The sequence below is a fragment of the Bidens hawaiensis genome, unplaced genomic scaffold (genome assembly GCF_021521415.1).
Source record: "Bidens hawaiensis isolate Kalapana, Puna unplaced genomic scaffold, B.hawaiensis_p1.1 tig00026908_1, whole genome shotgun sequence".
NCBI classification, from domain to species: Eukaryota; Viridiplantae; Streptophyta; class Magnoliopsida; order Asterales; family Asteraceae; genus Bidens; species Bidens hawaiensis.
In genome coordinates, this window is record NW_027494345.1 from 95,267 (window position 1) to 120,209 (window position 24,943).

The window sequence follows — 24,943 nt, forward strand, 5'->3', positions numbered from 1 at the left end:
AATATTAGTTATGTAATTTCTGTAATTTTAATTTAATTGTAATTGTATTAACAATATATGATCAATTTGTTAACTGTATTTCACTTAATGGTCAAAGTTTAAAATTTTCAACAATTACCCGTGTAATACACAGGTCTCAAACTAGTATTAATAATATAGAACAAATGGGAAGGTTAACGTACAAATGAAATTAACGTACTAAACGTAAGAATTAAGTAGAGTAATTATATATACAAGTAGAGTAACTATGTAATTACATCATAGAGTAATTATCATAGAGTAATTACATAATTACTCTACTTGTATTTATAATTACTCTACTTGATTCTCACATTTAGCGCGTTAATTTCATTTATATTTGATCCAAACCTATATAACAAATATACTATATTCGTTTAAATAAACCTATCAGATACACAAACTAAACTAGTTAAAAATACAAGTCACTATTATTACATTCTAAAGTTCAAACCAAGTTTAAACCCTTGGGTTTGAAGAAACATGATAACTCAAAAAGCCCTTGAACCCAAGTCATGCCATCTTTCGCTTTCTCCTCAAGTTAGGCATAGCAGAAAAGTAACTAACAGGCCTAATCCCTTCATCATCCTCTTCATTGTTTTGACCTTGACCCACCGCTAACCCGGTTGCATCATCTTGGCTAGGTAATGCTTCCGCATCCCCTGACCCTCTGCGGTCAGAGTCTGGTTCATTCAACGGTTCGATTGAAGGGCTGCAACTAGGTCCTCCTGACTCCTTGTTTTCCTCTTCTTCTTCCAAGCAAAACCCACCCCCCATTTGAAGGTACTCTTTTGATAATTCCGCCTCCGGGTCATCTTCGTCATTTTGACACCAATCTTTACCCACATCCGCCACATCAGCATCGACGACACCGGTCTCCAAACTAGTGTCAAGCGTCACCTCATGATCTTGTGTTGTAGGTTCATCGGTTTCAGAGTCTTCATTGTATGTGGATATCACTGACTTTTTAACACGTTTTGACTGATAACAGTAAGTTAATCAGAAAGTGATAAAAGACATATAACTGTTTATTTCTGAATTTAAAGCGTGTGTTTACCTTCCGTGGTCCGAGTTTATGTTCATCATGCACTTGTTGCACATGGTCACTCTGGTTTTCTTCATCAGAACTTGTTCCAGAAAGTTCGAGATTATTCTTCTTTTTTCTTCTTCCTCTTCCAACTGATTTACCAGTTCCTTTAACACTTGAACCTCTTTTGGTCTTTTTACTTTGTCTCTCATGAACAGACAATTCTGACTTTTCTATATCATTATTATCTTCTGCATGCTTAACTTTCTTTCTCTTGTTCCCATTGGATGCATTTGCCTGCTCGTTGTAATCCATTAACTCTGAGCTTTTACTCCCTGCCATTCCTTTCACTGCTTTGCTTATCCTCTTGCTACGAATTTTAGCAAACCTCTCGTTAAAAGTGTAAAACGCTTCCAGTCGCAATTGAGTCTGCACAAAACAAATGGTCAAAACCAGACATTTTTCCTGAACTTTTTAAATTAATTAAAAATTAGGATGATGAAGATGGAGCACCTCATGTTTGTTGTACTCCTTTAGAACAGGTCGTAGTAACTCATCCGCCTTCTGTGAACCCCAACCAAACTTCTCAAAACACAATCTTTATAAAAACAAAGATCAACAAACATTAGAAACAGAGTAACTAAGTTACACTATGTACGAAAATATTTAATAAAAAACGCTCACTTGCGAAGAACAAATAGATCTGGCTTTCCCCATGAAAAAGGTTCTGTTGACTTGTCTACTTGTGGAGACGCGTATGCAGAAACCACTGCATCACTTGGAAACGTAGAAGGAATATGCCAGTTTTTGCTCACATTTCTCTGTATATAAAATATATTCAAACTGAGATCAAAGATGAAGAAATCGTTATAAAAATAATGATACGAACGAGAAACAAATTTATTTTACATGTGTGTCCATGAAAATTTGCTTCAGGTCATCAACACTGGCATTTGACCCTCTTTTCCTTGTATTTGACGAGTCAACTTTACCAAGGATACTTGGATCGGGAGGTTCTATCCACACACGAAATTTTTGAAACCCGTCTTCCTCGGGAAAAGCATTTATTACTTCTACTGCATTCACAATGCCAATTCCACTACACGATATTGCATAATAATCAGATAACCCAAAAAATATTTTGTTTCAAAACAAAATAAAACAAATGACAAAGATTGTCTTACCTGATACCTTCAGTGTAATCACTCCCCAAAAGCATTGCCATACGGATTAACTTTTCTCTCGTTAAGCCAAGCTCCGTTTCAATGTCCTAAAACCATATTAATATGCAACAGATACAATAAGATTCAACTATATATAAATTCTACAAAAATACACTAGTTATATTTGATGCATACCTTCATAAAGTATGTTTCTACATATTTTCTATCATCAAATATGTTTTTGTAAACACTTTGTGCCCCAAACAACAACACATCAGAGTCATCCGTGACAACTCCATCAACAAGCTTTTCAAGTTCCATGTATGCACATTGAGCTTCCGCTTCCATTGGAGCAATGATATATGGCAATCCAAACATTTGAAGAAGCTCCTGAAACATATATAAACAGAAATTAACTTCTTTTCTATTAGCATTTGTATCATGTGGGCTCTAAAGATGCTAAAAGACTGCTTGTGCTTACCTGGCATTCGGTAAACATATCACCACTTACAGACTCTGCATTCCGTTCAAGCCTTCTTTGTTCATCGCCAAGATCGATGCTTTCCTTGTTTAAATTTGCCATTTCTTCCTCTATATTAGCCTTAGCGATTTCAACCTGTTCATCGCTCAGATCATTGATAACAAATCTGTTGGCATCTTCTTGTATTTGCACATGAGCTGCATTACTGTCGCGTTCCTCTGCAACCTTCTGCACGATATCAGATTCGGATTGTGACTTGTTAGAAGAAGTTCCTTTAGGTTCTAGTGGCTCGGAAACATGGTCAACCATCTGGTCTTTAACCTCACTTTGCTGAGGCCCAGTGAGATTATCATGTGAACTAGAAATATGGGTTCGAGTACTAGATATATTATCAGAACTTGTGATAATGTCAGCCTTCTCTCCAAGGTTATCTTCACTAACTCTTTCTTCTTCAGTTGTTTCCACATGTCTCTCTCCTTGAGAATTATGATCATCGTTTGCAGCTTTAACTAAATCATGGTGGTGCATTTGATCGCTTTGATACAAAGTTTCCATCTGTACTTTCATTAAATCTGGATCATTTAAAGTAGTTGCATCCACATCAACAGATGATTTGTTTGGAAGAGCAATCTCTGAGGATAATCTTGGAGTATCAATATCTTTACACGCTTCAGGTGCAGATGATGCATCGGTATCTTTCTGGTGCCTCGCATCATCCATACTTCGTCTAATTGCTTCCTGAAAATCCATTTCTTCCAGCAAATCACCTTTTGAAGCAGGCTCCGTTTGCTCTAACTCATGTGCAGAGCCCAAATCAGGATTATTATCAGAAGGTCCTTCTTCCCATTCCACTTCACTTTCATCGCCTTTAACTTCTCCCGGCATTCCGTCTTCCCATTCACAATCTGAAAGGTTAATAACGGGCTGCTTCTCAGATAACGTATCATGAGGAGTCACTAACTGAACAAATATATCATCATCACTGTCTGCAAATTGCTTCTCATTATCATCATCAAATGAAACCTCTATCGATGTTCCATTAACAGGAGTAGATTCCTGATTTGTTTTAACACTGTCTGCAAACTGCTTCTCAATGTCATCAAATGACACCTCTATCGATGTTCCGTTAAGTGGGGTAGACACCTGATTTGTTTTGGTGGAGAAACCGAATCGATCCTGATATGAAGTCTCAGAAAGCTTGGAGTTGGAGCTTTCAGGAAGTTTATTCGAATCAATCTTATTCTTTTCAATCTCTTTCATTAGATCCAGGTTCCTTTGTAGGTCACGAGTCATACGAATTCCCATAGCTCTCACCTTGCTGACTCGTACACGTCCCCTTTCATCTCTGTATGTCTCAACATCTTCAGTAAATGCCTTTTTTGGCCCATTTATGATAGACTCAACTGCTCCGTTTGACTTGGTGGTTGACCCGACACTAGAACCAATAGATGATAGCCTTGTTGCTATCTGGCTTTGCATGTTGCTGGTTGTCTCAACTCCAGCAGATGTAAGGGATCTACACAGTGAAGCTTGTTACTAAACAAGTGAACCACAAGGGGCGCTGTAAAAGTGTAAATTATTAACTGAATACATACTGTCTGTCTCCGGTAAAAGAAGTTGAAAAGATAAACTCTCTGTTTGCTTCAGATGCTATCCGTGAAGTCTGGACCCCACCAACTCCCCTTCCACCAGCTACTTTCTGCACTTCATTAATCTCCCTACGAAAGGCGACTGTTTTAAGATAAGCCTCTATTTGCAGTTCAGAAAACTTTTCAGGGGCCTACAAGCACAGAAACATGTAACACAGAAGATCTTGCAAGGGCAATAAACATTTAGTCACCACGTTAAAAAAAATAAATACCTTCTTGACTTTTTGATACTTTTGCCGATTCTCTGCCATCAACCGTTCTCTCATCTATAACAAAAACGTATATTAAAATACATCAATCAACGAAAGTTGTTGAAACTCACAAAAGACATGATGGATGTTAATATGTGTACTTACTTGCACTAGAAGATCAAGTTGCATAGACGGTGGTAAAGAAGCTAAAACAGCAGGATCAATCTTTCCTTCTAGTGTTGGCTGAATAATTGATTAGATAGGAGATACGTTAAAAACCAATAAACCACCAAAAACATTATAAGTGCATTCTTCTGTAGTTTTCATGAGCTAAGTGTTCATCACAAGAGTAACATATCGACTGTACTTCAATATGAAGGACATGTCAAGCTTTGTCCATCTACATACCGCTATATCTTCTAATCAAAATACTTTAAAAATAAAAATAAAAAAACCTTTGTAATTAGTAGCACCTAACATTTTCACGTGTTCGCCTAACACATATTCTAACTTTTTCCTTTACTTAAGTTAGAAAAAAAAATACACATTTACTTACAAATTCACATAAGTAGTGAGCTGTAAAATTGTTATTCAGCTGCTCAGACTCCAAATAACTTCACTCATTAAAGACCTACATATCTTATAACCTTAACTAAGATAACTTACAAGTAGCATCTCTTCATCATCTTCTTCATCGTCATCTTCCGCAAGATCTCCAGCACCAGACGTAGACGCCTCACCCATAAAACCTTCACCTTCCTCCGCCTCAATCGACGCTGCCAACCTTTAAAACAAAACTCACATCATCCGAATCCATTCCACAACAAATATCAATACAAAAAACGATAACTGTTCATAGCTCTTACATTGCATCTAAAGCTTCTTGATCCAAAACCTTACCATCCGGCGGATTCGCTTTCGCACTACTCCCAGAACAATCATCATTATCCATCACCACCGTTTTACCCTTATCCCGGTTACTCTTCCGCTGATTCTCCAAATCATTCGCCAACTCTTTCAACCTCATCGCCTTAAGCTATACAATAACATTAACTTCTCATTACTTAAAAATCCCTAATTTAATAGTGTAAATTATAAACAAACTACTGACATGATTAAGCAGCAACTTTTCAGCGGTTTTCCGAATCTTGGCTTGCGCATTCTCGCGCTGGCGCCTACGCGCAATCACCGTCCTCCTTGTTTCTCCTTGTTTCGGAAAACCATGGGCGTGGCGCCATCGAAAACAAACACGGGTTTTGTCCGTAAAAACAGCAGCTTGCAAATTCGACGAAAGAACCCTAGAATATGAGCGTTTCTCACCATTTCTCCTTGTTCATCATGCATCGCCTTCATAAACTGTACCATCCATATGCTGGCATCTGTAAAACAAATTCAATACCATTTCAACATATACTAATTGAGCTGGAAATAACTAAATTGAATAACTAATAATGGTTGACGTGTTTTTATTAATATTAAAGAATATGAATTGTTGTACCGATTGCGAGTCGTTTGCCGGCGAGGGTTTCGACGGAGACACGGCGGCCGACAGGAGATAGCAGGTCCCACAGACCGTGGACGCCCATGGTGTGTTGTTGTCTGATTTAGGTTAACAGTTCTGTTAATTGTTGCCGCCAATTTTTGTGAATTTGGGGGTAAAAGTGGGTGGACTATTGAAAGCTGAAACGACACCGTCATACACCTTTACGGTTTATATTGGCTTTAGAGTTTGTCGGGCGTATCCAGGAAACTATCATGTCGGTTACGTCTAGACAGTCGTTGTGTCATCACAAGAGCAGAATTCTCAGACAAAAAACACGGTGTGACGAAAACTCTAGTGGACTCGGTATTCGAACCAAGAACCTCACAAGATCTAGCTCAAATCATTTATTCTTATAATCACAAAAAATAACATAAGTAGAGATTGAACTTGTGTTTCCACCAGAGTACTTAAAAATATGCCACACCTAGGGATTGAAACCCTTGTGTAAATGATGTCACCAAAAAAGATTTGTGTTTACAAAAATATAGACTAACTAATCGAGTTTGGGATATGGTCAATATATTTCACATAACTGAATATATGGGTCATATTTTAGCTTATCAATTTCAACATACCATGTCGACAAGATTTTTACCTCTATTAATTCCTCTATGATATTTGTGACGTCTGTAATCTATGAAAGAGGTTTACGCCTAAAACTTAGTTTTAGCATATAGGTATTTTTAGCTTTTTGATAAAAATGAATAAATCATTCATGTTCAGCTCCTTTAAGCTCGTGCCTTAAGATCAAGTGTAGTTGAATGTGGCTAGTTAACTAAAAAAAAGTATCGTCATGTTACAATCACATAGACAGTGGGACATTAACTAATTAATCCATAAATCATGTGTATTGGAAGGGCTTTAGCTAGCAAGTAGGGGTGTTAATCGGGTCAACCCGATCGGCTTTCGGGTTAATCGGGTCGGGTTAGTCGGGTTTTCCTTAAATAATATCTAACCCGCAACCCGACCCTATTAAGGTTTGGGTTAGTCGGGTTTGGGTTATTCGGGTTTCGGGTTTGTCGGGTCGGGTTAATCGGGTTAACCATGTTACTTTATAATTTTAAGTTGTTTTATGTGTTTGTAACTTGTAGGTTGCAAAATTTCTCATTCCACTTAATTTTCAATTTCTTTTACAAGCAATTATCTTATAATTTCCAATATAAACCTGTAAATGAACCGAACGAACATGAACAAAGGCGTCCGTATTCTTTCATTTAACTTTTAACGAACACAAACACTTAATCAAACAAATATTTGTGTTCATGATCATTCATTTAAAATCTAAACGAAGAATTCACGAACATAAATGAACATAATTAAACGAAGATAAACGAACATGAAGGAACATATATGTACATACATTAACAAACACAGACATACATTAACAAACATAAATGAACGCATTTAAATAAACACAAACAAACAACTATAAAACATATTAGGGTGATATAATTACTAAATGCAAATAATATTTAATAATTTTTTATTAATATGCAAACGAACATGAACGAACGTAAACAAACTTAAATGAACGATCATAAACAAACATTCACAAACATAGATGAACGAGTGAAATATGTGTTCATGCTCGTTCGTTTATTTAAATGAACACAACATAAATGAAACATTATTGTCTTTATAGTGCTTATTTCACCTTTTAATCATTGTATATAAAGTTAAGTATCGCCACTAATCGAGTTATTCGGGCTAACCCGAAACCCGACTTTTTCCCAAAAATGAACCCGAAACCCGACCCTATTAACAATTCGGGTTATTCGGGTTGACCCGAATAACCCGATTAATACTTTTTGACCCGATTTAACCCGACCCGGATTTGCTTATTTGGGTTCGAGTCGGGTCGGATTAATCAAGTTCGGGTATCTTGGACACCCCTACTAGCAAGTTAGCCATCTTAACTATTTTGGAAACCCTGCCCCTTTTAGCCGATGGGTGATGTCCACCATACAATACTTGGTCTAAACGTGTCTAGAGAATTGAGATTACCACCATTCATTATTGCTTTGAGCCCAATTCGTTTGTTTGTGGAAGGATTATTTGATGGTGGGCTGGGCTACCTATTCAATTCCACCATACCAAATTACCAATTGTGTTCCACAAATGTGGATTCCCATTTACTTATTTAGTGGTTTGGTTTGTATGATATTAAAGTTATCTTCGTGTTATTTATGTATGCATTGCAAGCTTACAAGTTTATGACCTGTCTCTTCTCCTATTCACATAACCAATAAGGCTAGTAAGACCTCTTGAGCCGATACGGCTGATAGGACCTCTGTAGCCAATATGACCGGTATAACTCATTTTATATTATTATTACACGAGAACGTCTACCCCCCCCCCTCATATTAAGATAAAAAATTAGTTCTAAACTTATAAATCTGATTGTATTTTATTAACCACACAATTATGCGTTCTCTGTTCCAAATTCAAGCCATTTTTCCTTTTAAATTATCCAAACCATCATTTCTACATTAATGGCATCAATAACAATCTATCCAACGTCAATGAAGAATTGCCCTCCCAAAGAGGGTGTTATTTCCGGATGCCATGCCGGTGCTGGTCTAAGGGATTATCACCGTTAAAGGAGTGGTCGCAGCTTGTTGCCATTCCCAAATTGAAAACGTTTATCCATCAATTTAGCATGCAACGTTTTAGGCACAGTAAATTCCAATATGATCCAACGAGTTATATGCTAAATTTTGACGAAGGTATAGGGTATTTGGAAGATGATGATCAGTCCGTTCCAAATTTCTCCATGAGGTACTTGTTGATTATGGTCCCCCATTCGATGGATTCAGACGATGATATTCAACATGTGTTCACCAACCAACTAGGCAAGAATTGATGGCTTTCGCAGGCGCCAAAAGGATTATTAGAATTGAATTTTGTACATTATGTATAAATCCTATATTGTCGATACAAAATGTTTTACAAGCCATAACTAGAAGGATCCACGGCCTGTTGATAACCCGCAACCAACATAGCTTTTCCTATCGATATGGGCATCAAATGTTATCAATTACATAGTTTGTTCATTGAACGTGTCGCCTGTAGAGTCGTTGAAGCGAATGTAAAATTCTTTTTCTTCCTGTTATTGTTTTTGTATGCCACATTCTTAGACTTTTGTTGTTGGTTCTACAGTTTCACTTAAGACGAGTTTCTACGAATGTAAAATTATAAGACGAGTTGAAACAACTTGCATCAAGTAAGTTAGGTTCGGACTCGAAGTTAAATGGCAATAAAGCATATTACATATACATATACATATACATATACATATAAACGAAGACATAAAATCCTACGTGTTGTGATGTGGTCGCTCCCCTTTTTTTAAAGTCATCAGATTTGCTTGATTTATAAATGAAGGTTTCTCATGCATTTGACCCGAATTCATAGGTATGGGTTTTACCAAACCCATATATTCCTTAAATAGGTTATGACATCTCATTAAATTAAAAATTATTCTCACCAAATTATTTATGTAAAAATCATATAAAATAGGATATAATAAAAAATAATATCTTATTTATTTTAAAAAAGATATATATATTATTTAAATTAAAAAACTAATTTGATAGTAAAAAAAATAAACGGGTCTTGGGTCTCATCAAATCATAAGTATATTATTAACTTTCATAAATATTATTTATAATTAAAAGGACAATTTCATAGTAAAAAAAATAAACGGGTCTTGGGTCTCATCAAAACCATATAGCTTTTAAACCGGGTTATAACATCTCATTTATTTATAAAACAATTTATTATTAAACCATAAGTATATTATTAACTTTCATACAATAAAAAAATGTAAATTAAAAAAATAAATAAATATTAGAAAGTTCATACCCAAAAGTCCAAAACAAGGTCACATTAACATAAAGAACAGTTTAAATGACCCACACCATCCCCACCATGACCAATTTTGGAATCATGAAAAAAGCAATAAATCATACTTTCCTTCATATGAAAGAAAAAAAGATTCTTCATGATGCTCAGGCTTGCCTCCATGGATTACACACACCTCTATACAAAAATATGGCTTAAAAAGAGGCAGTAGAAACAACCAAACTACCAAAGACATGATAAAAAAGTAAAAGAGAATTTGAGATTGCAATTGCAAAAGCAAAAGCAAAAGATAAAGCAAAGTTTGCTCCTCCATTACCCTTAAATTATTCTCTTAAACAGTCATAATCTTAATCATCAAGACACTATAGTTTTACATATGTTTCTTCTTGAACTCTTTAACAAAAAACAAAAAAACAAAAAAAAAGTTTGGTTTTTTATTATCACTATCAGTTGTTAATATGTAAGCCATAATACTATAAAGTTTCAATCTTTAGCAGTAATAAGCCTCTGAAGTTCTTGCTTCAGAACCCATTAATAATCACAAGACTATACAAGAAACACACAAAGTTTGAATCTTTAAAATAATGTATTATTTCATTTAAAGTATTGATCAGGGTTTGCACATATAAGCCACTCAACTACAAAGTTATCATTTTGAAAGCAGGAAACCGCATATTATTGCTCTATACCGATAAAACTCTCTTTTGTAACAAATTCTTGAACAATTAGAATCACCATTTCATGCCAAAACGACGAGATAGCATTATTATATAGAGGGACTAATCAGTAAGAAAAATTATCATAAATAACATGAAAAAGAACCAAACTCTTTCATGTACCTTGCCTTCTGCTCATCCAAGGTAATTTCATGTCAACCGAAGATGGATTATGAATCTGATCCTCTGAAGCACCCGTAAACTTCCCCTTTTTTGACCATAACCAAATTTTTGAAACTGAATAACTATCAGTTTTCGCACTAATACTGATCTTTTTTCCCTCCATATCATCATTAACTTTTAAACTTTCATCCCCTTCTTCGATCTTTCCTTCCAAACGGTTTCTTTTATTGTTTAACGCCAGCTTGAGGCGCGTATTACCAACCACATACTCGTATGAACCCATTGAATAACACCTTCTTGCATCCAGCTTTCTACTACTAGTCTCCCCTGTTTCCTTTTCACCTTCGGTTAATCTTCTAAACTTACCAAGCCTAACCATATAAACACCTTTTTCAGCAATCATCTGTTCATGTTCAACAATCTTTTGTCCATCATCCTCATTTTCTTCCCTCATATCATCAAACTCAAAAATCGGATTATCTAACGAAATCCCAGGGTTAAAAAGGGTATTTCTGCAAAGGGGACACGTCGAATTCGACTGAAGCCATGTATCTATACAACTTATATGAAAAGCATGGCTGCAAGTGGGAAGCAATCTTAACTCATCCGACTCAACAAACTCGGACAAACAAACCGCACAGTCAAATGACCCTTTTGCCCCCACAATCTCCTTGTACATGAAAACCGGCAACGAGTCGATAAACACTTGATCTAAACCGGAATCATGTAAATGAAACAGCTGTTGAAGCTGTCTTTGGAGCGTATCCGAGACGGGACCGGTTGGATACCGACTAGATCGAGTGAAATTCGACGACGAGTGGTACTTATTCAATACTCTCACAAGCAAATGGAGCAAAGCAGATATGAAAAACAAGACAGCTAATATTATGATGATGAAAAGAACTGCAGGACTGATCTTAATACCTGAAGATGATGAAGGGTTTGCTGTATTAAGGCGAGCTGCTTTTAACTTGTCGTTTTCACGACAAAGCAGCTCGACGCGCGGCTGCATCCGGGCCAGGAGAACCCGAAGCTCATTGGTTAGCCTACCCTCCTGGTAGCTAGCCATGGCTTCCCCCAACGCACCACTGGGAGCAGCTTGACGAGCCCATTCCACGCACTCCACAGGGGTGCGAAGGGTTGTTCCTCGGCGAATGTTCCATCGTGGAACATACACTTCATTGGAATCCGACACTGCAAAAAACACAAAGCAGTTAGGAAAAGATGATAAAGAAAAAATATATAAAAAATAGGCCAAAAGAACCCTACGCACCTGTAGGGTCAATAACAGGTCGATAGCCGCCGAACCCATCACCTGAACCCAACGGAAATCCATCCAAGAGGTCAGGCAGATGGGAAGGTGGCAGAGATTGGCGAGAAGCCCCATGCGTACCTGATGGGTCGGCCGTCGTTGCCGATGGCGGGGGCATGGTAGCAGCCGCCGCGGTCGCCGCAGCAATAGTAACCGCCGGCTCGGTGAAGGATGCTGTAAAAATAGCACTCACAGCCGGCGGGTGACGTCATCTCAGCTGGAACAGTCGGCTCAGAGTGAGCAACTGAACCAGCGGAAGCAGGCGCAGGCGCCTGGGTCGACGCCTCAGGTAGGTTGACCAAGCCTACCGTCATTGGCGGAGAGGTACTCCTCTGCGCTCCACCCTGGAATGCGTCAACATCCACGCCTGCGTAAAGAAGAAAAGTGTTAATGATATTAAGCTATGAAGTAAAAAGACGAAGTTTGTACTTACGGGTTTTCTTGAGTCTAAAGGTACGGAGAGGCGGGGACGAACCCGATGGAGCCGGCCTCTTTGCGCCGGTCACCGTCGTCTTCTTTGGCTCTCCGGAGGTGACAGTCGCAACCTCCGGAGCGGTGGTCTTATCACCACCGGGATTCCCCGCCACCTCTTCGCTCTCGGTCTCCGAATCAGACCGAGGCGCTGGATCGGCAGTGGAGGCCTTCTCCTTCCCGCCGGCAGCCTTCTTCTTCCGCACCAACGGAGGACCATCTGCGGATTCCTCATCAGAGCATACGATTAAAGGAATTCCAGCGGAGTTTTCAACATTGAGGGGTCGAGGGTCGAATAGCGCCTTACCTGGCCGACGGGCGCTAAGGATCTCATGGCCTAGCGGATAGACCTCCACGAACCGATCCGCCGTTTGTTCTAGGATGGGCAACTCGTTCTCATCTAGAGCGCGAGTACCCATCCGTGCGGGACCGTCAGCCTCCCGCGGGTTCAGGAGCGACTGCAAGTCGTTCCCCTCTGAAATAAACAGGAAAGAAGTTAGAAGAAATTCAAAATCAACAAAAGGAAACAAAGCATACCGTAAGGAACAGAGTTCGAACCGTATTCGAGGACGATCGGAATCTTGCGCGCATCAGCCTCCTTCCACACCCGGCTCATCCCCAGCATCACCATCCCGGACTCCGCAAACCGGTAAACCGGATATTGGACCCGGGAAATCTTCGAAAACCATTCCGCCTCCTCGTAGTTGGAGGCGTGAAGGCTAGGAAGGGCTTGCCCGTTCTTGAATTTCATGGCAAGGGGGATGGCGCGAGCGGAGATGAAGAAGAACTCCCGCTTCCACGCGCGAAGACTGCGCTCGGTTGCGCAAATCTTCAAACCCTTTATCCGGGTTATCAACGTGTACCACCCCTGGATGCACCTCCAAGTGTAGAAGGTCATCAGGCGGTCAACATAGGGCTCAATGCCCAAAATCCGGCACACCCACTCGAAGTGGCGAATCTTGGCGATCGCCATGGGGTGTAACTCGGTCAAATGAACACCGTGCCTCTCAAGGACACGGTAAACAAACTTTGTCAATGGGAACCTAAGATTCCCATAAACAAAGAATGCAGCATAAACCCCGACCTTGCCTCTGGGGGCATCGTACACCGTCTGGTGGGGTTCAGGAAACTCAGGCTCGAGAGACTCGAGCATGAACTTCCTGACGACGTACCGATACAGGTCGCCAGGCAGAGCACACTGGCACTCGCCAGCAGTACTCTTGTCATCAGCCGTAGATTCGAGATCACGAGACATCTTGTAAAAGAAGAAGAAAACGATTTCGGGAGAATGCTTGCCTGAAAAGGTTAGTATTCGCCGGAAATCGCAAAGAAGATGAAGAGAAGAGTGAAAGTGTGGATTACAAAGAACCCTCTCCCCCTTTATATACTAATCGCAATTAATGCGATGAAATTAATGCGGAAGAGAGAGAAAACGAAGGTGCAATGAAACTATGACACGTGGCAAAAAGCAAGCTGGCAACAGCTGTTGACAGGACGCATACCATTAATTTCGCGGCCACGCGCCCGAAAAATCGCGCCCACGCGCCTGAAAAAGCGTCTGGAATGACCATGTACTGTCACGTCACCATAACTTCCTGCACGTCCTGACACAGTCAGAAGAAACCGTCGCACGACGTTTCAGAGGTTTGGACTGTTCTTATCCTTTCACCAACTCTTCGAATTTCAAAATTCAAAATTCAAAAAGATTCAAAAGTAAGCGGGAAAATACCCCTTACCTTGGCAACCAAGTAACCGTAAGACGGTTGCGGGTACAGTGTTAAGGCAAAACCCTTCACATACCTAGCACCCGCAGGGAATTGAAGCCAAGAATAACTTGGCAACCAAGTAACCGTAAGACGGATGCGGGTACAGTGTCAAGGCAAAACCCTTCACATACTTAGCACCCACAGGGAATTGACGCCAGGAATACCTTGGAAGTAAAGTAACCGTAAGACGAGTGCGGGTACAGTGTCAAGGCAAAACCCTTCACATACTTAGCACTCTGCAGGGAATTCAAACCAAGAAGGATCTTCTGGGCCATGCTTGCGGAAACGGGAATAACATCCCCGCACGACGGGAACGTCGAGAACTATATTGTTTGAAACTCCAAGATGGAATTGGTGGTTTTAGCATAATTGATCACTATGTTGAAAACTACCAAGACCCCATGGAGAATCCACACAAGTGGGACTCAACGCTCCTGACGTGCGAGGAGGTTACAAACCTACCCGCTTCACACCCAAAGATCAAGCAGAAAAGTCAGGAATTTCTGCGTGACATCAGGAAAACCGCGGGATGAATCACCACGGAAAACCGAAAAACTAAAACCTTTTCAAAACCCCTTGCTAAGTCCAAAAGTTCACCTCACTTATTAATAATTCATGAGAAGAACATTGGACTGGGGGGACTTGAAGAGGTAGGTCCCAGCAGAGCCCAGTTGGACCCGCAAGACTCACCTTGAACAGGGACGTCTGCGCAATGACCAACTGCTCCAGCAGGACCCACCATGCTCAAAGAACCTTACGCGCAGTACGCCAGCTGTACCCACAGGGAAAGCCTCCCAATGGTGAAGTACCCCGCCTGTTCCCGCAGCTGCGGATACAAGCCATCAGGGAAGGCTACCCGCACTAACAGCAAGGCTACACGCACAAGGCATTAGCCACTTCAGTAGTCACATGAAGGAATGAGCAAGGCGGGAATACTCCCGCCTAAATGAGCCAGTCCGTATGCTTCTGGAAGGTCTTTCGTACTATACCTACTAAGGTATGGGCGGAACAGACAATTTGACCAGAGCAGCCCATGAACCAATCACAGGGTGACAGCTCACCGACAACAATACGAGGAGGAGCACCCTCTAGTACTGTTTGTCACTATTAGCCGCTGCCTACTCACCAACCCTTACGATGGGACGTGCGCAGCCTACAGTTGGTGGAACAGTGCGTAGCCGGCAGTAAAGGAACAGTATACAGCCGACCTTTACTGTTGGCCGTAGCCTATCCACCAACCAGCATGGCCTGTGCGTAGTCTACTGTTGGTGGAACAGGATTACTATTCAGCCGGCTGTACCTTCTAGGAAACCTACATTCGGCTACAAATATTACTGTTCATTTCACCACCATATCAGCTTCTGACAGGTATAGAAAAGAAACACTAATTTCAATGTGACGGTTATTGGACCTTCTCTGTCTCTATATCAACTGTTTATGTCTTGAATGAGAATTGCAGAGGCATGTAACTCAAGTGGACCATCAATCTAATCGATGCCGATGGGTTGTGTGTTAGGTGGCTGTTTCCCTACCATTTACGGTGGCTCCAGATCTACAAAGTCCTATTGTATTCGTTCAACCAATATTTGATTCATCGATTTCCGCAAACATATGATGATCGTCACTTCATTTCCGCCTGTAAAGCATCGGCGCCGGCATCATTCTTCATACCTTGCAATACCCAACTTTTGACACTGATACATTTGATTGGATTTTTGATAACTGGGTTTTTGGTAATACATTTGGTAATGTGGATGTAGTGTTGGATCTTTGCTATAACTTATGATAAATTGACAATGATTTATGCATGTAATCGGTTGTATTGTTGGTAAATTGTGTATTTTTACATCATAAAAAGAGGATCATCGAGGAAGATATTTGGAATTATTTTAGTGTTTATGAAACTATTAGAAAACCTAATTGAGGTTTTAACAGCTAGCATTGGATCTTTATATAACTTACTCAATTATGGATTCAACTATGTTAACGGCCTATGCACAAATTCAGTTGTATTGTTGGTAAATTATGTTAAATTGGCCTGTTTTACATAAGCTAGAACATAAACAAAGTATCGTCATGGAAGTGTAGTCTTAATGAAATTATTAGAAAACCTAATTGTGGTCTTTATAATTTTTGATTATTCAGTTCATATATAAATGAATTGTTGTCTAATAGACGAGACTAATTGTCTTCTGATTGTACAGGTATGTATAGTAAGGCTATGATGACTGAACGTGAATCGACTCAAGATCTGAGATTTCTTGCAGCCAACTAAAGATATGAGATTTGATGCAGCCTAGCGTCGTGATATAGGAGGATGGCAAGTGCGAGTAGTATGTTTAGTTCTCCGCTTGCAATTTTGCAGCCATGGCAATTTAATTCTCTTGCTTAGATGACAAAACAGGTCTGAGCCTCAATAAATTGTACAAACTTTTACTTGAGTTTGACCCTTTAGATAAACTATAGTTGAGTTCGACACGTTAGAGACAAAACATAACCCGAGTGTATCCAATTCAGCTTACCTTTTATCTCTAACGGGTCACAATCTGGATGTTGCAGACTTTAAAGTGTAAAGATCATTTGCTGCGGTAACAAGAAAGTTTTGAACTGGTGATAACAATTACGATTTTGCCCTTGGCTTGACTTAATCAATAGGAGATTAGATGTTAAAAGTTTTAATACCAAGCTTGGTTAATAGGATGCAAACAAACATTACAGATTTTATCCTCATTTACAAGGTCAATGTTTTACAGTGTTGTTTAGTCTTTAGCACAATCTGTTTTCTGTATGCATTAAAATTTAGGAATAGAAGCAACATGTTAAAATACAATAACCTAACATACAAATCATGCCCCCTGTTATGTGTATGATCTAAGCATCTAACATTACATTCTCTTTTGCAGTAGTACATTAGTTCTACATGCATCGATACAGTGAATAGCTTTTTGATGAAGAAATTTGGGTTTTATTTTGAGTTCAACTTGCAGTTAAAAGTTTCAATGGCTTTATATAATAGTTCAAAATTTCAGAACGCTCTACATTATTAATGTATGTTTGTAACAAGTGACTCATTTTTACATGTGAATGATTGGTAGGCCTTCACAATTTTTGCGTTCTGTACGACATAAACATAGGAATAAGCGCGTGATGTACGATCGAACGTTGCCTCGCGCCGCGTAGCGTGCGGGTAAAACTTCTAGTTAAATATTAAAAACTCGTACGATGGAAATGCAAAAGATAAGTGAAGGAAATTTCTTGGAAAGAAACATTTTGATAACTAAAATTTAAAAAAATCATGTAGCTTAAAAAGGATTTGAATCCAAGACCACATACCTAAATACCTATGCTTTATTATTCATCGTACCACTTGTTTAACTTTGGCAGGAGTTCATCCATTTTAATAAGGGTTAACCCCCTTTGGAACATGTATATCCCTCTTTCAAAAGAAAACAGGTTCAAAAACTTTGTCTGAGACTTGATGTAGATTCAAACCGTAAACTTAGGCGTTGTGGTTAGGACTGGTAATTGGGTACTTGTTTAAGACATGATAAGACATATTAATAAAAAAAATGTGGTATGTGATTTTTTTATTTTCTTAAAGCTGTCTTATAGTCATGCTATATAAAGTAGTTAAATGAGTCGTATTCATGTTTGATACTTCTGTTAAGCGCGTCGCTTCAAACATGTTAAACCTGTTAAGACACGAATTGTCAACCCTAGTTGTGGTGCGCGAAAAGACGGCGCGAGCCACACACATCACAACACACATGCGCGAAAGAGCTTCTGCGCGCCGGCTCGCGTGAGAGATGTCTGTTGGAGATGTTGGATGTTGTGCAAATGGTCACATGTGACCGTTTTTTATTATTAACAAAATCAAAGTTAAAGCTAAATGAAGGAGAAGGAAGGGCAAATCTAGACGATGAAAAAAATGATTTTGCCCTAATTTAAATTACATGAGCTTTTATTTCCTTGCTCAAATTTAGTTACATAGACCTTTTATTTTTAGTTACATGGTTTTTTTATCATATTGTTCCATAATAAAAAATTAGGCTATAGTCCGTGCTCTACATGCTAAGAAAATATAATAAAAATAAAAGGTTATTATATGTAATATGTAAATTTAATTATTTCATATAATAATTTTTATTTATGACTTTTTTTATTAAGCATTTGATATACTATGCACTATAGTTTTAAGTTAAACCAAATCTTGGTATTTAATTTATTTAAAATAAAACATTCATACCGATATTGTTTTATTAAATATTGTGCATATAAGAATGATATTTATAACAAAATGTTGTCACAGATTTAAAAACCAAATTTACAAAAACTAAGGTATTGTTATAAAAGAAAAATAAATAAAAATATTTTAAAATAATAAAAAGAGAAACGACGAACAATCTTAAATGGTTGTTTTAAAAAGATATGAGAATACAATGTGAATTATGGAAATGTTAATAGTCAAATATAAGTTTGGTTTTATACTTGAATAGAAATCACATTTGTATATGCTAAGGTAAGAAATCAACACAATTACCATTTTAGGGGCTGTTTGGTTCATTCAGATATGAATGAGTCAGATCTGAATGAACCTCTGTCCTATTCAGCAACAACAATAAGTCTGAATGATTCATACCTAATTTTAACCATTCAGATGTTTTTTCGTTTGGAATTAAACAGTCTGAATTCTGAATGAATTAGATGTTTACATCTTAATGGTTCCATTCAGATGTAAACAAACAACCCCTTAGTTGAGTTGGTAAGCATATTTGGTTTGAAACATAAGGTCTTAGGTTTGAAACCTGTATAAAAAAATAATTTATTTTTCAAAGTTTGATAAAGACTTATGGGTCATGGATCATAACTGGTTTATATTTTATTCAATGCTTTAGCACTTCGATAAGTTATTTTATATTTTATTCTCGTTCGTCTGAGTTACAACAGACTCATGTAGCTTCAATAGAAGCTTTAACAAATGTGCAATAAAAAATATATAGCCAGCTTTGCATGAAACAATATTACTAAATAAACTCAAAGGATAACTTCAACTAGCTTTGCATGAAACAATATTACTAAATAAACTCAAAGGTCTTAGGTTTGAAACCTGTATAAAAAAATAATTTATTTTTCAAAGTTTGATAAAGACTTATGGGTCATGGATCATAACCGGTCTATATGTTATTCAATGCTTTAGCACTTCGATAAGTTATTTTATATTTTATTCTCGTTCGTCTGAGTTACAACAGACTCATGTAGCTTCAATAGAAGCTTTAACAAATGTGCAATAAAAAATATATAGCCAGCTTTGCATGAAACAATATTACTAAATAAACTCAAAGGATAACTTGGGATGAGAGGATTAGGCATGATTTGATAGACCTAAACCTCTCCGAGGACATGGTTGAGGATAGGAATTCGTGGAGAAGTAGAATTAAAGTTAAGGATTTTTAGAGAGAATTGAATACCTTAGGGCTTAGACTTAACTTATTTAGTCCACATACCATAATGGTATTTCCCTTGCATATATTATTATTATTATTATTATTATTATTATTATTATTATTATTATTATTATTAGCTTTTATATAGCTGTTAAACTGTGATCTTATTATTAATATTATATAATAATATTAATATTAATATTAATATTATTATAATTAGTAGTAGTTTTTATATAACTGTTAAAATTTGATTTCCTTTATTTTGCTTTATTTTCCTTTATTTTGCTTCATACGCATGTTCTTAGAGCCGAGGGTCTCTCTGGAAGCCACCTCTTTATTCCTTTGGATAGAGGTACGGTGTGCCTACATCCCACCCTCCCCAGACCCTACTTATAGCTTTGCTGTCGGTGAGATTTTACTGGGCATGATTGATTGATTGATTCAACTAGCACACACACGTTCAAAAATCAAAATGAGCATAAAACTTATCGTACCAAAATTTCGTGTTTCATACCGGGATACACATATTTTTGGCGGTTTAATAATTAAGAAAATGAATTGACAACAAAAGAAAAGAAAAGAAAAGAATACAAATGGGCGTACGTACGCCAGTGGATGATCAAAAGCACAAAGAAATGAAAGAAGAAGTTGAGTAGACTCCAAATTGACTCACTCAGTAGTTTTTCGAAAATCAAGTAAATGATCCTCCTTTCCAACGCATTCTTCTTCTGTTGATTATTTGTACGGAGAAAGAAAGATGTTGAAAAAGATTATTCAATCGTTCCAAAGCATTACTGCTACCACTGCTTCACCATCAATTCCTTCGAAAGTAAGTAACACCCTTTTCATTTATTTACCTTTTTAAATAATAATAATAATAATAATAATAATAATAAGTAAGCTTTGTTAACTTACCTGCATTTCGTTTCATTTGATACAGGCGATGATGGAAGAAGAAGACTACGACGACTTTTATCATTATCAAAACCAGGTCTGTTATCTATTATGCTTTTACTGTATTCAATTAATAATATTGATTTTTATATAAGTTTATTAAAGTTTCATTTTTGATACAGGGATTGATATCCCCTCAGCATCATAATCATGGGTTTGACCATATGCTCTTTTCATGGTCTCTTGCTGATATCTTGAATCACGACTTGTATAAACATCAGGTTTATCTCTTTTTCATTAGTATATTATATATGGGATGCATTCTTTTCAGAATAAAAAAAAATGTTGAGAACTGCTGCATAATGCACCTGTACACAGTGCATTAGAGATAGTCAAGGTAGCGGGAGAGAGAAAGCGTGGCGGTTACATAACCGTCTTATGTACCACAATTAAAGCACCAATTACAAGTGTTTTTAGGGGTGAGCAATAATCGAACTTAACTGAAAACCGACGAAACCGAATCAAAGTTAACTAGAAAAGTGGTTATCGATTATTTTTTGTACCCACGGTTAACCGAAAATTGACCGAACCGAACCATTAATATTTTCATATATTTATAGCTTTTATACCTTCATTTCATGTTTTTCATGTTCTATACTACCATTTTATGCATTTATATACCAGTATTATGTATTTATATCTTCATTTTTGTAGTTATGCATGCATTTCTAAGTAAATTTTTAGCCCAAATTTGATTTTGGTATGAACCAAAATTAACCGAAAACCAATTGGTTAATTTGTTTGAGGCTAATAACCGAACCATACACACCCTTAAGTGTATTATGCGGTTCTTGAGGCTCTTAACAATGTTTTTGGTTCTCATCTGACTATCTTCATACACTGTATATCATATATATAGTAAGGAGTAAAGATAAACAAGATTGGTAGGAATTAGGAATATAATCGGGTAAATATTTGGGTAAATAGGTATATGTTATCGGGTAATTGGGCCGGGTAAACGTGCATATCACGAAATCCCATGCCCGGTTATGGGTTTGGGGTTGATTGTCATCCCTAGTTTCAAGTGTTCATAGATCATGATAATGATTTATGAAGCTTAACTATTGTTTTTTGGATCATATATCGATAACATGAATCATTCTTGTAACCTGATATAGGTGGAGGACATACCACTTACTTTCCAATCAGAACACCACTATGTTGGCTCTTTTGTTTATCCTTTGTTAGAGGAAACGCGTGCTGAGTTGGCTTCATCTATGGAGGTCATGTATAGAGCTCCATACGCTGAAATAATCTCTTTAACCGAAACCAAACGTCACGGGGAAACACTGCATGATGTTACTGTGGGAAAATGGAGAAACAAAGTTAGCGAACGTGGTAAAGAGCCTTACCGGACATTACCAGGTGATCTGCTTATTTTAGCAGATGGAAAACCCGAATCTGTTGAAGATTTGGAGCGTGTGGGAAGAACATGGGCTTTTTCATTAGTTACTCAAATCAGTCAAGATGATGATATTGATGATGATAATACATCAATACGTTTTAAAGTTAAAGCTTCGAAAGATATTGAATTCCAAGAGGGGATGTTTGTTGTTTTCTTGACCAATATTACCACCAACAAAAGAATCTGGAATTCGTTGCACATGCACCGAAATATGAATATCATCAGAGAGATTCTTTACAACGATTCTATGGTAAGATTTTTGTTAAGATAACTCTAATAATATTTATTTTTTGTTGGTAACTTTGTTGTTAATTGTGAATGTGTTGGTTACAGGTTAAAGAGGGCTGCGATATTTGCTCTGTTGATAGCGATTTTTCTCAAAAGTTTGATTCACATGTTTTAGATCGGTTGAACGAATCACAAGCAGGGGCAATTAAGGCAGCTCTTTGTAAAACAGAATGTAGCCACGGTTCCTTTGTGGAGCAGATATGGGGACCACCTGGAACCGGGAAGACGACAACTGTCAGCGTGTTGCTGTTTATTCTTCTGCAAATGAATCATAGGACAGTTACTTGTGCTCCAACAAATGTGGCTATAGTACAAGTAGCTTCGCGTGTGCTTAGTCTGGTTAAGGAATGGTCCAAAATTACAACTGCGAGTGGAGATTCCTTTTATGGTATCGGAGACGTGCTTTTGTTTGGGAACAAACAGAGGTTGAAAGTTGGTTCAGAAGTTGAAGAAATTTATCTGGAAAATCGGGTTAAGAGGCTTACAGAGTGCCTCGGGTCATTCACGGGTTGGAGGCTATGCATAAAGTCTATGGTTGATTTACTTGAAGATTCTGTTTCTGAATATCATGTTTTTGTGGACAATGAAAAACAACTTGCAGCTAAAAATGAAGATGAAAATGAAAATGAAAAAGAAACTGAAACTACTGAGTTGGTAGTAAAATCGTTCATTGAGTTTGTTCGTGATCGTTTCATTTCGTGTCTAATTCCACTCAGGAGATGCATTTTACTGTTCTTGACTCATATTCCAAAAAGTTTCATGAAGGAACACAATTTCCAAATGATGGTTTCTCTTTTGGATGATTTAAGTTTGTTTAGGTCACTATTGTTTCAAGAGAAATTGGTTTCTGAAGAGCTTGAGCAATTTTTAACTTCTCAATCATTGCTAAATGATTTTGATGAGTCGAGTGACATGTCATCATTAAATTCTGCTAGAACCAAGACTTTGTCTGTTCTGAAAGCTTTGAATATATCTCTTGGAGGACTCCGTCTTCCAAGTGTTTTGAACAGTTTTGTGATAATGGACTTTTGCTATCAAAATGCTTCTCTTTTGTTCTGCACAACTTCTACTTCCTACAAGTTGCATATGGTTCAAATGAAGCCTTTGGAGATTTTGGTGATAGATGAAGCTGCTCAGTTAAAAGAGGCTGAATCCACTATTCCTCTTCAGCTGCCGGGAATTAAACATGCGATTCTTATTGGAGATGAATGCCAGTTACCTGCAATGGTTTTCAGCAATGTAAGTCTATACTTCCTCTGTTTTATGGTTACTAAGTTAAAGAAACCAGAAACCGATATTGATACATATATTTGACAAAACAATTTTTTTGTTTGTTGACAGTTATGTGCTGAATCTGATTTTGGAAGAAGCCTGTTTGGCAGACTGAGTTCTTTGGGACATTCTAAGCACTTACTTGATGTGCAGTACAGGATGCATCCTTCTATAAGTTATTTCCCAAATTGGAAATTCTATCAAAATAATATTCTGGATGCTGAAAATGTAAAATGTAAAAGCTATGAGAAACAATATCTTTCTGGACCAATGTTTGGTTCATATTCGTTTATAAATGTTGTTGGTGGAAGGGAAGAAAAAGATGACGAAGAAAGAAGCCGGAGAAACATGGTTGAGGTGGCTATAGTGATTAAGATTGTACAAAATCTTTACAAAGGTATGCGAGTTCTTTATATTTTATCATTTACACCAACATTTTGTTTCTTCATAATTTTGTTGCGGGCTCGATTTATGTATACTTATAATTCTAGAGAAGACAAAGTAGAATAATGTTGTAACACTAAAACATAAGTAGCTGTGAAATTTTGTTTAAGTTTTATCTTTTTTTTGGTGTTATAGCATGGCAGGAGTCAAAGAAGAAATTTACTATCGGTGTTGTGTCTCCTTATGCTGCACAAGTTGTTTCCATTCAAGAAAAGCTTGCTAAAAAGTATGAGAAACTTGATGGATTCTCAGTAAAGGTGAAAACCATTGATGGTTTTCAAGGTGGTGAAGAAGATATTATTATCTTATCAACAGTAAGATCTAATAACCATCGGAATGTTGGCTTTTTATCTAGTCCTCAAAGGACTAACGTAGCCTTGACTAGAGCACGGTATGATAGCTTATCAGATTGTTTTATTCAGTTATTTAGAATAATATTCCTCTTGTAGTTATGATAAAACTTGTCTTGAACCTCAGTATGTTTGACTTTGTTAATGTTTTGTCTTTCATTTTTCTAGACACTGTCTTTGGATATTGGGCAATGAAAGAACCCTCACTAATAGTGAATGTGAATGGAACGCGTTAATTTATGACGCAAAGACTCGCCATTGTTTGTTTGATGCTGATGCTGATGAATGTTTGCAGTCTACAATCATAGCTGCAAAGAAAGAACTAGACCAACTTGATGATCTGGTTAATGGCAGTAGCATTCTTTTTAAACATTCTAAATGGAAGGTATTGTACCTATATGCTTTTTTTTCCAACATAAACGTATCTCATTATGTGGTATATTTTGTGCTTTTGTTTATCTA

At 37.5% G+C, this 24,943-nt stretch overlaps 2 protein-coding genes and 1 pseudogene across 3 annotated transcripts; 1 reads left to right on the forward strand and 2 right to left on the reverse strand.

Moving 5' to 3' along the window:
• Positions 1 to 531: 531 nt before the first annotated feature.
• On the reverse strand, positions 532 to 6,115 carry LOC143574418 (DNA repair protein UVH3-like; annotated as a pseudogene). Its single transcript, XR_013142587.1, has 16 exons — positions 6,028 to 6,115; positions 5,641 to 5,908; positions 5,396 to 5,565; positions 5,196 to 5,313; positions 4,695 to 4,772; positions 4,551 to 4,604; positions 4,285 to 4,469; positions 3,833 to 4,205; positions 2,690 to 3,745; positions 2,404 to 2,598; positions 2,230 to 2,315; positions 1,955 to 2,144; positions 1,730 to 1,866; positions 1,559 to 1,643; positions 1,076 to 1,474; positions 532 to 999 (listed from the first exon to the last, which is right to left on the reverse strand). The product of XR_013142587.1 is annotated as a DNA repair protein UVH3-like (transcript).
• Positions 6,116 to 10,537: 4,422 nt separating this feature from the next.
• LOC143574419 (RING-H2 finger protein ATL46-like) lies at positions 10,538 to 11,787 on the reverse strand. The gene has a single exon (XM_077059045.1). It carries the CDS (start codon positions 11,785 to 11,787, stop codon positions 10,768 to 10,770), a length of 1,020 nt encoding a protein of 339 aa, XP_076915160.1. The 3' UTR covers positions 10,538 to 10,767.
• An 8,738-nt stretch (positions 11,788 to 20,525) lies between these two features.
• LOC143574420 (uncharacterized) lies at positions 20,526 to 24,935 on the forward strand (the record flags this gene model as incomplete). Its single annotated transcript, XM_077059046.1, has 8 exons — positions 20,526 to 20,597; positions 20,709 to 20,759; positions 20,845 to 20,943; positions 21,841 to 22,377; positions 22,461 to 23,654; positions 23,757 to 24,084; positions 24,267 to 24,522; positions 24,650 to 24,935. Coding segments are annotated over exons 1-8 (2,823 nt in total), but the record flags the coding sequence as incomplete, so codon positions are not given.
• Positions 24,936 to 24,943: the final 8 nt, after the last annotated feature.